Here is a 16,812-nt window from a genome sequence, read left to right on the forward strand (position 1 = left end):
CAACCCCCCACACACACACCCCCACACCAGGATTTGTTGAAGATGCAATTGCATAGTGGGAAAGCTTCCTTTGAAGCCAAATCTCACAAAAATTGATTAACAATTAATTATCTTATAATAATAATCTTATAATATATATATATATATATATATATATATATACACTTTAATATTTTTTCCCTATGACAGGTCCACTTTATTTTGTAATTTAGGGCTTTGCAAACTACCCTCAGCCAAAAAAGTGTTAAGTTTAGCAGCCCATAAACAAAAATATATCACAAATGTGAAATAATTGAAATTTGCTGAAGCTAAAGAAATAATTGTGTGAAATGTTGAAATATGGCTACAAAGTAACCAGAGGAGTTAGCCCCGCCCACCTCCAATACAGCATGCACGGAGTAAGCGTCTGTCTCCATACCAAATAAAGGCAAATGGGCGGAGTCACACGTAGCTCCCCGAGGCGAAGGGGCGGGGTTAGCAGTTCAAGCCACGCGGACAAGTGTAGATTCAATACGAGGTGGCACAATGGTGGTGGGCGTGTCGAATGTGAGAAAAAAACCACATGGGTGGGGTTTGTGAATAAATTATGGCGCAGCTGTCCAATAGCGTGTGAAGGGCCTAATTGCCTACACAAACCCCACGAGGGGCGTGGCTATTGGAATAGTCACTGTATTGGAGGGGGCGTGGCTTGATTCGTGAACCCGGTAATCCGGTACCGAGCATCTTTTATTATTGGGCGAGAAGAGCATCAAAACGGAGACTCAGATCGGTCCTGGTATAGGAGAAAAAAGATTCGGAGATCGGCCAGCAGGTAACAAGGGCTGAGGACACGTGTCACATGTGTTACATCAGCCACATCTCAGGAGGGGCACCCTGTATGATGACGTCACAGGGGATCCCCTCATTGCAAGAAGTTACATTGTATCTTATGCAAATATTTCATAGATATGATTTAAGAATTAAAGGGAAATTGCATCATGCAGCTCCCCAATGGGCAGGAAAATTGCCTAATTATTGATATAAAATGACTCCCTGGTATGGAATTTCTAGTAATTTGGGTCAGGTCTGAATATTCAGTTTTATCCAATAGCAGTCTTAGTTTTGGATAGGGCCAATTTGCTGGGGGAAAAGGCTGTATGCAACGTGTGTCACAGGTGACCATCAGTGCTCTGCACCATCATTTAGTTTTTTTGGCTGCCTTTGGTCCATTAGAGAGATTTTCCTTCACTTCCTGTTTCAAAATATTCAACAGGAAGTGTGGGAAAATCCTTCTATTGGAAGACTGCTTTTCTCTGACAGCATAAAATTTTCCACTGAATAGGTAGACCTACCACACTTATTATTATTAGCCGGTATTTATATAGCACCACCATATTATGCAGCGCTGTACAAAGTCTATAGTCATGTCACTAGCTGTCCCTCAAAGGAGCTCATGATCTAATGTCCCTACCATAGTCATATGTCATTAACATAGTCTAAGGACAGTTTTGGGGGGAAGCCAATTACCTGCTATTATAAGACTGCTATTAAAACCTGACAGGTGTTCTAGCCCTTCCCCACTTCATCACACATTCCCTGATCTTCCAGGTCTTTGTGTTTTAATGGCAGTAATTTATTCCCATGAGGGAATGTTTAGGGGATATCAGATTCTGGGTTTCATTTATACAGCCCTTACATACAGTTTAAGATAACCATGTTATTTTTGTTTCATTGATTATCGTCATAATTTATATACAATGAGCTGCATATTCTGTAGTTCTGTGTACTGGAACTGACGATTAGAATTAGCAGCTGCCAATCTTTAGAAGATTACACTTATGACGGGGTTGGGTATAAATAGCTGGCTCCATACACACTGGATCTGATTTATTAAAGCTGAATAAAGACGGTCATGAGAAAACCTGGGTAATCTAGAAAACCTGCTGGACCAGATCTATTCCAGGTTTACTGAATCACCCAGTTTCACTCATAATAGTCTATTTGCTCCAATCTTGAAGACCTTTAATAAACCCGGCCCACAGTGTCAACCATCAGTAGTTGCATATGCCAAAGAGACAATTCCTGAATTATATATATCTATAAGTAGCTGCTGTTGCAGACTTATTTTTAAAGGCACATGCTCCGGAGCTCTCTTAGCAAGTCTCTGACCTGTAACAAATCTGCAGACAGTGAAACTTTAGGAGACCCATTGAGCTCACGTTTAATCCAAGAAGAAGAAACATGGCGGCTTTGTAGCTTTAGAAACATTAATATTAGTAACTCTTTTATTTCTCCCCTGACAGGTTCTCTTTAGGCAGAGTCTCTCTCTCCATGCCAAGCATTGCAGTCCCACACCAAACATTATTCTTCCCTGCTGGCAGATGGTGTATATAACCCTCATTTAGATCACTGACCTCAGCTCCACTTGAAAAGTGCTGAGTGTGCTTTTTCAGTAGGCTTGCATGCATCATGCGTGTGCAGTCTGTGTGTATTCAGTGAGAAGGGGGGGGGGGCACTTGTGCACTCCTAATCTATCCACTGAAATCAGCCATATAAAAGTGATTTGATGCCGGGAAGATCGAGATCTGTCATCTGAGACTTGGTTTATTTGTCCTTAGATACCTTTTAGACATTTGACCTGGTAAAGTTCTCTGCAGCCCATATACAAAAACTAAGTCCTTGGGTATTTGTATCCCTGTGTTGGAAAGATTTTATTGGTATTGTGGTATAAATATAACTTTAATCTATTTTTGTGAGTTTCCTATCAATTTTGGCTTTGAAACAAATTCTTCGAAATGCCATTGGGTGTGCAAAGCTTATCAAAGTGATTTTCCTACCTAGAATATTACATTGCCCTGGAGAACCCAATGAGAGAGATTTCATGGAAATGTGTTACTGAGTAAAGCTACGTACACACTTCCAATTATTATCGTTGGAAAACGAACGACGAACGTTCATGCACGATATATACGAACGATCGTATAGCACCGATCCTGAACATAGAGTTAACGACACGATCGTTCGTAGATATTGTACACACAATAGATACGATCGTTTGAGCGATAGAGGAACTATGTGCACGACAGGAAAGTGAACGGACGTTCGTTCATCACGCATGCTCTGAACATGGACGATCAACGAACGACCGTACACACGAACGATGTTCAACGATCGTCGTCCAATCCGATCCGTCGGTCCGGTCGTTCGTTTCCAGCGACTTTCCTCGTTCGTCGGCGTCGTTGGTTACTTTTTTACGAACGATTTTTTGCCCAATCGATCGTTCGTCGTTCGATTGGAACGATAAAAATTGGAAGTGTGTACGCACCTTTACATAGACTTTATGTAGCCTGGTATCTTCATTCATAGGAGTTAACACGAGGGCTAAAATTAAGCCTGAAATAATTCAAAGATAATTAAAAGTGACAACGTATGGAGATGAGAGAAGGGTAAAGCTTTAAGCTTTGCCTTTGGTTTTCCTTTAGTTTTGGATTGAATGTGAAAGAGTTTTAAAATCATGACCAGGTTTAATTTATCTCTGTGCCCCCTATTAGGGAGATCTTCTCTTTATGTACCTCTGGCTCCAATATACCTGCTCCTAGGTTCGAATCTCAGCCAGGACACTATCTGCATGGAGTTTGCAGGGTCTCCCCAAATTTGTGTGGGTTTCCTCCCACATTCCAAAAACATGCAGTTAGGTTAATTGGCTTCTCCCCAAATTTGACCTTAGACTGTATTAAAGACATATGACTATGGTAGGGGCATTAGATTGAGAGATAGCTAGTGAGATGACTATGAACTTTGTACAGTGCTGTGTAATATGATGGCGCTATATAAATACTGTGTAATAATAATAAAGATAGTCATCACTGTAATGGGACATTACTTCAGCTGTCCACCAATTTAAAGTTTTTTCCCCCACTGACCCCCTATATATAGGTTCTAGCAGAAGTTCCCCAAGACCTGAAAATTTGTTTTTTGTGTTATTCAGGGGTATAATGGTTGAGAAAAGTTAAAATAACGGTTAATGACCCACATTTGTATGTTATGAACAATTGAAATTTTTAAAGGGTCAGTCTGCCCAACATTAGTATTGGTAGTATTACATTGTGCCAAGTTCATGGGTATGTACACTGGTAGTGCCCATTATGAGTGTATTTGATATTGTGTAAAATGTGACTAATGGGCACACAAAGAAGGGCAGGAACATCTACAACTCCCAAGTGTACAGGGACAGAATCAGGAATTATGGCAGGGAGATTTGCAGTAGGGATCTTGGAGTCCTATAAAGCCAGGGAGTTACAAAAGGACACACAGGTCTGTTTTTTTTGGACAGCCAGGTAATGTTTGTTGAGAATCCCATTGTGTGCACAGCTGTTGGACCTGAACATCTCATACTAGCTTACCGTCATGGGTAATGCTTATTTAGGTCATATACAATATAGCCAAATAGTTTTTAGACTTCCCACCAAATGTGATCGAGTTCAGGTGTAGGTAAGGGATATTGTTATTAGTCTATCATGCAAAGATATTATTAAACCTTATGGCAACTAGCCCTTTTCTGTTCATCATGACTGTGTGCAAAGCTAACTTTATTTGGTATGATGAGTTTGGTGCGGAGGTAGGACCTGACTTTAACTCTATGAACAACTTCTGATATGAATTGGGGTACCAGATGTGTGCCAGGTCCTTTAATTCATCATCAGTACTGTACTTTTTTCCTGAATGGCTCCAAAGCCATACAGAATGCATTTCCTGATGCCTAAAGGCTGTTCCAGCCATAAAGAGGTGTAATTCCATACTAATTCCCATGGTTTTTGAATATGATGTCCATCAAGCTCTTAGGAATGCAATGGTCAGGTATTCTTTTCTACATAGGTTTTGCTAAATTCTTCTACAGGTGTGAAGCAGAGCCAGCATCTGGTGCTCAATGGGGGGGCGATCCTATTGATAGGTACTCTTCAATTTTGTTTTATCTTTTCAGCCACCTATTGCTGTGTTCTTCCTCTCCTGTCACACTCGCTTGACCAAGAAGCATCATGAGCGTTGGATTTATCGGAGCCGGCCAGCTCACATATGCCCTTGTGAGGGGCTTTACTGCTGCAGGTAATTTGTTTCTGCATAGATTTAGAAATCTATAATATCTAATAATGTATAATAAAGTGTTGCAATTTGTTACCTTCAGCAGCCAGAAAGTTTATTATGATGGCAGTTGACTAGCGTTCTTTGGATTGGGCATGGGTCTACAACGTACTAATACTAATCACACTTTCTTTTTTTGCAGGGGTGTTGGCAGCACACAAAATCACAGCAAGCTCCCCCGACACTGATCTGCCCACTGTAGCTGGACTAAGGGTGAGAAAATATTCTTTATATAGTGAATAGGTTTAAGAGAACCTGTGGCTAGAAAACTAGCGCCTTGGGATGCACAGCACCTGGTATCTGTCCTCATGGAGTACAGTTTTCTCCCGGGCCCCTTTAGCCGGACGCACCACCCAGCACTTTTTAGTGATCACCCGGCTGTTTTTGGGTGGTTACTCAAGAGTTTGGTCACAATACAGGGGCCCACAGCTTACCTACAACTTCTTCCATAAAAGAATGGGTTGAACACTGATTCTTGATCCAGTAGATTCTTGGCTCTTCTCTCTTTTACAAGAGCCATCCCCATGCTGATTCCCAGGCTGTGAAGCTGGATAAACCTTAAATTAATTGGTGGTAACATTACCATCCCAGGACTGGCATGGGGTCATCTGTTAAAAAAAAGGAATGGCTCTTTGCAATATTTTATTAGTGAATGTATAATGAGAATTTGATCTGTGTGGAGCTTTTCCGATATCGAAATGATCAATATCTAGCAATGGCTTTGTCCACCATAAGCAGTGGTTTGCTTTTTCTTTTTGATTAGGAGCAAGGCACAATGCATGTCAGCACAGGCAACTTCCTACAATGTTGTCAAATCTTTGCTTCATATTTACTAAAACATACCTATCTCTAATGACCTACTGATAAACCGATTAAACTCCAGACAGGGTTATTTCCAGGTTAATTCATTTTTATTGGTGCAGTAAATGGAATAGATAGCAGAGCAAGATACCAAGAGGTTAGGCTGAGGTGACTTGCATTGCTGTCTGCACAAAGTACAAAACACTGGAGGTATTTGGAGCTAATGAGATAACTCACAATTTCTATTGCTTTCTATTATCTAACAAGGAAAAATAAATACCAGTTACCTTACCAGTCTGATCACTATGGTGTCATTACATCATTACAGTCTTCTAGGAACATTCTGATACTGGACAGCCAATAGGAAGTGCACAGGGGCTGCTCGTAAAACACAACAGATTTCTGAAACTCAACCTGGATAAAACAGAACTCATCATTCCCCCCTAAAATTCCAAATCTCCCCCTGACATGTATATAACTGTTAACAACACTGGTATTCCCCACTCCCCTCAGGCACTTGGTGTTGTCTTGGTGTCACCTTTCATTCTGCCCAATTACCCCCCATATTCAGAACATTTCCAGGTCCTGTCACTTTCACCTGCGCAACATCTCCAAAATCCGCCCCTACCTGTCCCCAGAGACCACCAAACTCCTTGTACACGCTCTTATCATCTCTCGTCTGGACTACTGTAACATCCCCCTCTCTGGTATTCCACTAACCCGACTCTCTCCTCTACAATCTATCATGAATGCTGCAGCCAGACTCATCCATCCTTCCCTCCTACCTACCCCATACACTGCCTGCCCACCTACCTATCACATACACAGCCTTCCCACCTACCCCATACACAGCCTTCCCACCTACCTACCCCATACACAGCCTGCCCACCTACCTACCCCATACACAGCCTTCCCATCTACCTACCTACCCCATACACAGCCTGCCCACCTACCTACCCCATACACAGCCTGCCCAGCTACCTACCCCATACACAGCCTTCCCACCACAGCTCCTCTTCTGCTGCCTCTCTTTTTAGTTCTCTCCATTGGCTTCCATTTCACCTTAAAATCAAATTCAAGCTCCTGTGCTTTGCCTTCAAATCCCTCCACAGTTCTTGTCCCACTTACCTTTCTGACCTGATAGAAAAATTCCCCCCTGCTGCTCTCTTTGCTTCTCCAATGACCTACTAATGACTTCCTCACTCATAACCTCATCACACGCACTGCTCCAAGACTCTTCTAGAGCTGCCCAGACTCTCTGGAATGGTCTCCTCGTCCTATTCAGCTTGCTCCTACTTTCTGGTTATTTAAAAGAGCGCTCAAAACCCAATGCTTCACCCTCACCTACCCGTCATCTTCTGTCCCCTAAAGCCTTACTACTCACCTACCATTCCATATCTCCCTCCTGTTGTGTGATACTTCCCCCACGTCCTAGATTGTAAGCTCTTCGGGGCAGGGACCTCTCCTCCTCCTGTGTCACTGTCTATTCGTCTGTCATTTGCAACCCTTATTTAATGTACAGCGCTAAGGTGTGCAGTGTTGAACTCTGAATTTTGAATTGAGTTTGAGTTGAATTTGTTTAAGCCGGGTGAGAAGAAATTGTAGACAGATGGCCGCCCTTGTATTATGACCCAGCTCTTAAGTTACCACCCAAACAGGTGGGTGGTGCGCCCAGCTAAAAGGTGCCGGGGAGAACACTGATGTGGTACACGCACTCTAGGAGACAATTGATAGATATCACTATGCAGCTCTTAAAGGCATGATCAAGGTGCCTTTGTAGTCCATATGCACCAATATTTACTGTTGCCGTTGATACTCATACCTTGATGTTATATACTTTGCATTTTCAGAAACTGGGTATAAATTTCACCACCAGTAACAAGGAGACAGTGAAGAACAGTGATGTCCTTTTCCTGGCTGTAAAACCTCCAATCATTCCCTTTGTGCTGGATGAGATTGGATCGGACATTGAGGCCCGACACATGGTGGTGTCCTGTGCCGCAGGTGTCACTATCGGCTCTATAGAGAAGGTAAGGCAGCTTTGATGTGTCGTAAAGAGAAAATCACTCTTGTTGCCTAAAGCAGCATGTGAGTTCTTCTAATAGAAATAAATCTGGAATTAAATGTGTTGTGGAGGTTTTGCTTCCTCACCCCTCTAAACTCAGGCTATAGGAAAAACTGTGAGAGTTTGGTAGATCCATAGGGCCTGATTTATTAAAGCTCCCCAAGGCTGGAGAGTATACACTTTCATCAGTGAAGCTGGGTGATCCAGCAATCCTGGAATGGATCTGATCCAGGATTTAAAACATTTGCTAGCCAATAGCAAATAACTTTGACAATATCAATTCCAGGTTTGCTGGATCACCCAGCTTCACTGATACAAGTGTATCCTCTCCAGCCTTGGGGAGCTTTAGTAAATCAGCCCCATAGATTAACAATTAGCAATGGCCGAAGATCTCATACAGGCAATCAGAACAGACGGTAGCAAACCGGTAGGCTTATAAACCAATCCAAATCTGAATCGGCGTTGCAGGCAAGTAGAGAAATCAATTATAGATAATAGCCAAGATTCAGACCTAGGATTGCAATAAGCACAAATACAGCCCAAGCAACACTTAAGTAATCCAGGACATGAACAGTTAGAAGGTATAGAGACCTAATGGCAGGGCATGGGAAGACAGATTTACCTATTGGTGAATTTAAAGTGTCCAGCAGTCTATTTAAGCAGTTCTAATTGAGTGTGCATTGAAAAGACCTGATCTGCATTTCAAAGTAATCATCTGCAGATGACAAAGGGTCAAGGCTGGTTATTACAGAAACCTGGACTCTGAATAAATGAATACTTTACTATTTATAAAACAATTGTTGAGGCAGTGGAGCATGTACTCCTATATTAACCCAACTTCACTGTATGTTTTAATTTCTAGGAAAGTTTTTACTCCTTTTTTAATCTTTAAACCCTTTTCCTTCTAGAAACTGACCATCTTTCACCCAACTCCAAGAGTCATCCGCTGCATGACCAACACCCCTGTAATTGTACGTGAAGGGGCCACGGTATATGCTGCAGGGACCCACGCAGAGGTGGAGGATGGGAAGCTTCTGGAGCAGCTGATGCAGAGTGTTGGGTTCTGCACAGAGGTAGAGGAAGATCTTATTGATGCCGTGACCGGATTGAGCGGAAGTGGACCTGCTTATGTAAGTGGGAAGGCTGGTGAAGGTGGAAAAAAGTAAGAACTGTATGCATCCAGATAGATCCAAACCTGCACCGTGTGAAACTTTTCGATTAAATAGAACCCCATTGCTCACAAGCTTCATAGTTCTCCAGCCCTCCAAACTGCTGTAATGTTTTAGCTTGCAGAATGACAGCCTAAATATATATTTATCTGTGCAATTACATTGTTAAATAATAATTATTATTATTATTGCACAGTATTTATATAGCGCCATCATATTATGCAGCGCTGTACAAAATCCATAGTCATGTTACTAGCTATCCCTCAGAGGAGCTCACAATCTAATGTCCCCGCCATGGTCATGTGTCATTATTACAGTCTAAGGTCAATTTTAGGGGGAAGCCAATTAACCTAACTGCATGTTTTTGGAATGTGGGAGGAAACCGGAGGAAACCTACACATACATAAGGAAGACCTGCTATGAACCTGAAAATGACCCATTGTGTCCCATAATGTTCCATTACAGTGGTGACTGCCTTTATTATTATTAATATTTTTATTACACAGTATTTATATAGCGCCATCATATTACACAGCGCTGTACAAAGTCCATAGTCATGTCACTAGCTGTCCCCCAAAGGAGCTCACAATCTAATGTCCCTACCATGGTCATATCATTATTACAGTCCAGGGTCAATTTTGGGGGAAGCCAAGTAACCTAACTGCATGTTTTAAAATGTGGGATGAAACCGGAGTGCCCGGAGGAAACCCGCACAAACACAACGAGAATCTGCAAACTCCATGCAAATGGTCCTGGCCAGGATTCAAACCTGGGATCCAGCACTGCAAAGGGCAAATTTGCATGGGCAATTGCTCTCACATTTATACGTTGCTGAATGTTTGTGGGTGGCTGATCATCCCCCTCCTATATACAGTGGTACCTTGGTATAAATCCCTAATCCATTCCTGATCCTTGGACATATACCAAACACGTTTCCCATAAGAAAATAAAGGAAAATGATTAATCCGTTCCCATGGAAAAAAAATCCTATTGTTATTGGCATATTATACATTGATTGGGTTGTATAAAATATTTTAAACATTGCCTAATACTAAAATACATAAATACAAAAGCAATTAGATGAAATAAATGAAAATTTACCCTCACTTTACCTTGCTGAGAATAGTTGAGTGCCTACTAGGATGGTGCTGAGAAAGGAGGAGGAGGGGATGTTATGTATATCACAGAGAGTTATAGCGCGGGTTGTTCACTGAATGGTGGCAACTGGCGTATTGACGCTCGTGGGCAGTCGTGGCTTTGTCTGGAGAGAGGTAAATAAGGGGAGCGTGCGGTGTTGTGACTCATTTTGACCCATACAAGTTTTAGCACAAAGGTTGTATACCAAGCAAGATTTTTTGTGTCCGAACAGGACAAGTTGGACTTATTCCAAAGCAGACTTTTACTAAGGTACCACTGTACTTGAAGCAAATCACAGATTGTTGCACTCTCAGGAACAGGAAAGCTGAATGATGACAGAGATATGGATGCATGAGCAGCATGGTGGCTCAGTGGTTAGCACTCCAGCCTTTGCAGCACTGGGTCCCAGGTTTGAATCTCGGCCAGGACACTATCTGCATGGAGTTTGCAGGTTCTCCCCGTGTTTGTGTGGGTTTCCTCCGCGTACACTGGTTTCCTCCCACATTCCAAAACATGCAGATATGTTAATTGGCTGTCCTTAGACTGTATTAATGACATATGACTATGGTGGGGACATTAGATTGTGAGCTCCTTTGAGGGACAGTTAGTGACACGACTATGGATTTTGTACAGCTCTGTGCAATATGTCGGCGCTATACAAGTACTGTGTAATAATAATAAATGCACAGAATGCCTCCTGTCCTGATTCTAGAACCTAGTAAGAAAAAGTGCTAAATTCCATTAACCGATAATCCATAACTTCTTTAACGGTTGTATTTTTATATTGAACAAAATTGGTTTCTTATTGGTTGCTTTGGGGATTTATTTGGGAAGGTGTACAGAGCTGGGAACTGAGCATAGTAATGATTAGAGCCCTTCATAATGTGTGCAGACCCAGGAACTTGGCACAAGGACGGAGGGAGCAGCTCATAAGGGCCCCAGCAGATGTACGGTCCCAGGAACTCAGCACAGGGATGGAGGCATTCCATCATAATAATCACAGCAAGTGTACAGAACCAATAATTTAGCACAAGGATGGTGATAGCTCCTAATAATGGGTGCAATAGTTGTACAGATCCAGGAACTCGGTATAGGGGTGATGGGAGCCCTTAGAATGGGGATTGCAGCAGGGATCTCACCAATAGAATTATCAAATCCTTGAAGAAATAAAGTGGTTTATCTCACAGCATCTACCATTTCTGGGTGGAATGATCCTTTAAATTACCCAGAAAGCTGTGTGTTCATCTTTATACCCTGCCTGAGGTTTCACTTTATCTTTTTAGGCATTTACAGCTCTGGATGCTCTGGCAGATGGAGGAGTGAAGATGGGCCTGCCTAGAAGACTTGCAGTTCGACTTGGTGCTCAAGCCATGTTGGTTGGTATTTGTTTTGTTAGTACTATTATAGAACAGCCACCTATCCACCCACCAGGAGAATCATACTATCAATGTGTAATATCTTTCAGGGGGCAGCAAAAATGCTTCTCGAATCAGAACAGCATCCTGGGCAGTTGAAGGATAATGTTTGCTCACCAGGGGGCGCTACCATTCATGCTTTGCACTTCTTGGAAAGTGGAGGATTCCGATCCCTGCTCATCAATGCCGTGGAGGCATCCTGCATCAGGACCAAGTCAGTGCTGATTTTTTTAATTGTAATTTAAATATTGGTAAAAAGTACCACATTTAGGAAATATGTGGAAGCAAATCTATCCCTTAATCATAACACTCCTAGATTGTAAGCTCTTCAGGGCAGGGCCCTCTCTTCCTATGTCACGGTCTGTACTTGTCTGTCATTTGCAACCCCTATTTAATGTACAGCGCTTAAGTGTTTAATAACAGTGTTTAATAATATTAATAATAAAACCATCAGTCATGTAATACACAAAATGATCACTAGATGACAGTAGTCATTTTGAATGTGATATTATTATTACATTCATAAATGACTGTACTGTCATCTAGTGGTCATTTTTTGTATTACAGTATGACCACTGTTTTTTTTATTATTATTATTATTATTATTATTAAAAGGGGTTTATTTAGCGCCAACATATTACGCAGCGCTGTACATTAAATAGGGGTTGCAAATGACAGACAAATACAGACAGTGACACAGGAGGAGGAGAGGACCCTGCCCCCAAAAACTTACAATCTAGTATACACAGAGTTTTGCCCATACTATGCATTTATAATTAAAAAATAATAACCTTTATTGGTTGCTGTGGGCAGTGACTTATTATTTCCATGTGATCACATCAGAGAACATTCATATGGCACATTGAGTCCTAAATACACCACATAGGTTTACTTTTTTGTAATTTTTCTGGTTACTGTTCTTTATTGTTCTCTAAGATAAGGTTGGTGTTATAAACAGGAATCTAGAGAAACCTACATCATAGCATATTCATAGGTCAGTGTGTGCTAAGTATGCATTGAAGGCTCTCAGGGTGCCATCCTCGGCACCCTTCAAAGCCAAGGTGCTCTGTATTCAAGAGCAGATTCTAGAGCAGACATCTTGGCTCTGCCATTGACCTTAAAGAGGCCCCTATTTAATGTACAACGCTATGTTATATGTTGGAGCCACATAAATCCTGTTTAATAATAAGAGGCGGGTAGTTGTGGCTGGGGGGGTCTTCAGGAGCACTAAAGCAAGGTGCTGACCCCTCCAACCAGCCATAATAAGCCTGCATTGCATAAAAGTACATTGATCAAATTTTCTTTGGCTTCTTAGGGAGCTGCAGTATTACGCAGACCAGGAGAAGATCCCAGCAGCTGCCATCAAGAAAACAACGCTCAGTAAAGTGCAGCAAGAATCTCCAACGATTTCCACCGCTTCCCACGGGGTAAAAGTCAGTCTGTTCAACAACAAATCCCCAGGAACGAGGAAATTCTGAGAAGGGCCAACTAGTCCAGAGAAAAGCCATAGACAAGCTGGACGATGGGATGGATTGTGTGTGCGTGTGAGGCTATGAGCGTACAGAGCCCCCGATAAACGGTCCCAAAGGGCTAAGAGTCCTCCGGCCGTGACAGCTGTGATTGGTTCTCTGGAGATCTATGTTTCCAAAGAATGGATTTTTATGCAGGACACATCAGATGTAAGCACGGGTTCCTACCATAACTGACGGTTGCATTATCTGTTGCTCTGACATTTGTTGTGTCCTCTACAAATTTCCATTGAAAGTTCCATTTGACTTGCAAAGGATTTGGTATTCTATCTGGCCACTTTTGTGATTCATACAGCCTATGAGTTAAAGTCCAACTCCATTGCCTTCATCCTGCAGTCCTTCTGAAACACGCTGCATGATTTTTCTTTTACGATATTCCAGCTGTCTTCTATCTAGTTACGGGTTGTGTGTGGGGTGCTCTTCTGTTCTGCGCTGGCAGTAGGCGCATCTTGCTCCCACCTAAAATAGTGCTTACATAGAGATCCATACTACTGAGTACTATGATCTCCATGGTCCGCCTATTGACCACAAATAATTAGACTCTTTCCCAAAGGGAAATACCTCTATAAAGAATCCTGATCACCATAAACAATGCCATGAAATGAAGGATCCACAGTGATCATCCTAACTTTATTGGGAACTGTAAAGACCCTCACAAGTGAGTTCATCCCCCGAATTAGGGATCATGAGCACCCAAACCAGGGCTTTTATGGTCCCTGACACTCCTCAAATATATGTTTTCCCATTGGAGAAATGGGATTCAGAATTCAACTTTGTTACTGTGACCATAGGTTTAATGGTCTCATTCACTATGGTCGATCACAAAAAGATTCTTGGGGGTAAAGTCCAATAAGGTGTTAAGAACCTTTGCATTCAGGGTCCAGTAGAAACCATACTACACGGCCCATTGATCCACCTTGGCCACCCAAGAAGTTTTAGTTGTTAACATAGGAGACTCCTTTGGAGAGAACCCAATAAATCGGCATTCTAGCAGGCTAAAGCTAATGTAACTATGTGCTGGTAAGGCAATCTGGGGTATGAGTCAAAATCTCAGGTTTTTGTATAATCTCAAACAGTTGAAGGCCCAAATTCAGGGCGGTCAGTGGTGGCCAGGTCAAGTTGATTAGGCAGTAAAAATGGATCATGTCGCTCTTCACAGGTGGAGCAAGCAAATGCCACCTTGCTGAATGGCAGTAAATAGGTTCATGCATGGCACGCCACGTGGCAGAACCCCTTTCAAGGCGAAAAAGGGGTAAAAAGTCTCTTGCACAGCAGAAATTAATTAAAATTCAACCCATAGGACATCTAAAGAAGTTATCCTGACCTGGCCTATAGTTTGTTTTTGTTGCTTCTGAATGTAGCAGTATAACCCGAAGGTATCAAATTTCCTCCAAAAATAAAAATTATATTTACATTTTGTAATATTTAATAGTAAACTTATTTCTGCTGAGAACTAATGGCGGCTGTCAATGTCCGTGCAGGACTGGGCCAGTCGGAGGGGGGCTCAGGTGTGTGTGTTGGCGTCTGTCTTGGCTCTTTACCGTTCTAATCGATTTTTTTTATCATGTCTGATTTAAAACATTTCGTTTGTAATTTTTTTTTAATAACTCCTTTCTAACGGTTTAAAGCTAATTAGTCAATAACTCATTTACTATCATGTTTTGTAAAATGAGAAATGGTAACGATTACAAATATAGAGAGATGGATCATGAATGTTTTGACGTATTCATTCGGGTGAAAATGCATTCACTTTTTTCCTTTATCCATACCTAACAAACAAAACCTTCTATACACACTTGAAAAGACTAATTTCTAATTTCAATTTTAGGGTTGAAAAGACTAATTTCTATCTATCTATGTAGGCTGTGTGTAGTTCATCCTCTCACATCACAAGTTTGTCTGACACTAAATATTACACTATGCAGTCTCTAATGGATTGAAACAAACACAATGCCCCTGGTAGTCAGGCACCATGTGATCATTGCCTAGGCTTTGTGTCACATGATGGGTGTACAGGAATAATGTCCATGTATTGCATGTATTGAAAATGATGATTTGAGGTGGTAACGCGGGCGGGCCAGATGTAGTTCATTTTTAGAGTTCTTTGGAGGGACAAAAAGACAAACCTTTTGCAACCTTTTTTTTTTTTTAGCATGGGGGATCCCTTGAAATAACTTTCAGGTATTATGGACCCCCTCTCTATATCCACATATCATGGTATATTATTGTGGTGGTCAGTGGGAAGAATGCCTCTTACATTGCTGGCCTTTGGGAAGATGTCACCCTTACAGATAGCCAAAAACATCATTGGGGTCACTTACACTGACCTGAGACACACAAATTGCTCATTGCTCAAGGACCCCCTGGAAACTTCTGGAGGAGCCCTGGTTGGGAAACACTAACTTTGACTATAGATTGTAACAAATCGCATGGTGATATGCAGACGGGCCCGAGACAGACAAGCTGTACAGCATTCATTCGTTCCCTGTCACCTGAAACGGCCATTATACATCGTTTTTAGTGAACCTGTACAGGGCTTTGTGGTACCCATATACAGCAGGTAAAGAAGAACAAAACTCAAAACTGCCTAAAACAAAAAAAAATTCACTTACCTTCAATCCTGCAGTGCAGTCGATCGGTCGGGAGGTGTCTTAGATCGGGTCCCACGTCGTGCCAGCGCTCCGGACGCCGCCATCTTCGCCTCTGGGTTCTACTTTGTATGTCACGCGACCCAGGTGCAAAATTGGGTGATGTAGTTTGGAAAATAAACTTGCCGCTCTCACTGCGCATGCGTGACATTAGCATACTTTCCTACTTTCTTCTGCCCATACCTGAGATGCTTGGACATGCGCAGAAGGAGCACCCAAGAGGCTCTGTGCTCCCATTCATCCTCCTAGGTGATGGAGAATTAGGGGGGGTGCTGCACCCTTATTTTTTTTTTCTTTTTAAAAGGGTGTTGCACTTAAAAAAACCTAAACAAACAGAATTTTTACCTTATATAAAAGGGTTGTCTTTTATGAAAAGTGTAATTTCTGAGTTTAGATATGCTTTAACAACAAGTCATTGTGTTGAGGATTATGAAATGAATAAGCTGCACAAAAGCAGCACCTGCAAACATGTACCTCAATGCGCATGTATTTTCAAAAATGCAAAGGAAAGCCTGAAGGGCCCTCATCGAGTATATATGATGTATATCTATGATGATGGCTTATGGCGCCTTCATTCCAACCCCCCACCCCATCCCCAAAATTACCAATTTACATGAATGCATTATCCAAGCAATGATTGATGGTGGTTCACGCCACCAGGCATGGAGCTCCTTACATTTGTTGGTCATTGGAAAGCTGTAAGAATGATACCCCGAAATCAGTGGGCTTGGTATTGATAAATGGAGAGGATTCTATGGCCTCCATCCAGCTCATAGTGAAGGCCATCAGAATATGTATAGGAAGAGTTGGGTTAGGATTACTTACTTTTTAGATTAGGTATTAATGAACATCCAAAAAAGTTGGGCCGTGGCCTTATGGGCCTGAGACCTACTGCTCTATTTCAGCTATGTGTGTAATGTCAGCTTTAGG

At 41.9% G+C, this 16,812-nt stretch overlaps 1 protein-coding gene across 1 annotated transcript; it reads left to right on the top strand.

Annotated features, from left to right (window-relative positions):
• Positions 1-652: 652 nt before the first annotated feature.
• On the top strand, positions 653-14,947 carry PYCR1 (pyrroline-5-carboxylate reductase 1). Its single transcript, XM_072403394.1, has 8 exons — positions 653-811; positions 4,961-5,082; positions 5,261-5,331; positions 7,770-7,949; positions 8,893-9,114; positions 11,574-11,666; positions 11,756-11,919; positions 13,021-14,947. The coding sequence occupies exons 2-8, from the start codon at positions 5,016-5,018 to the stop codon at positions 13,181-13,183; spliced, it is 960 nt and encodes a 319-aa protein (XP_072259495.1). The 5' UTR covers positions 653-811; positions 4,961-5,015; the 3' UTR covers positions 13,184-14,947.
• Positions 14,948-16,812: the final 1,865 nt, after the last annotated feature.

This window comes from Pyxicephalus adspersus, chromosome 3, assembly GCF_032062135.1.
Source record: "Pyxicephalus adspersus chromosome 3, UCB_Pads_2.0, whole genome shotgun sequence".
Classification (NCBI taxonomy): Eukaryota; Metazoa; Chordata; class Amphibia; order Anura; family Pyxicephalidae; genus Pyxicephalus; species Pyxicephalus adspersus.

What these genes read in the sequence shown, in the direction of transcription:
- PYCR1 (XM_072403394.1), top strand. Translation starts at nt 5,016, where the DNA reads ATGAGCGTTGGATTTATCGGAGCCGGCCAGCTCACATATGCCCTTGTG. An exon ending in TTGGTGCTCAAGCCATGTTG is followed by an intron (nt 11,667 to 11,755) that starts GTTGGTATTTGT and finishes AATATCTTTCAG; the next exon opens with GGGGCAGCAAAAATGCTTCT. An exon ending in GCATCCTGCATCAGGACCAA is followed by an intron (nt 11,920 to 13,020) that starts GTCAGTGCTGAT and finishes TTGGCTTCTTAG; the next exon opens with GGAGCTGCAGTATTACGCAG.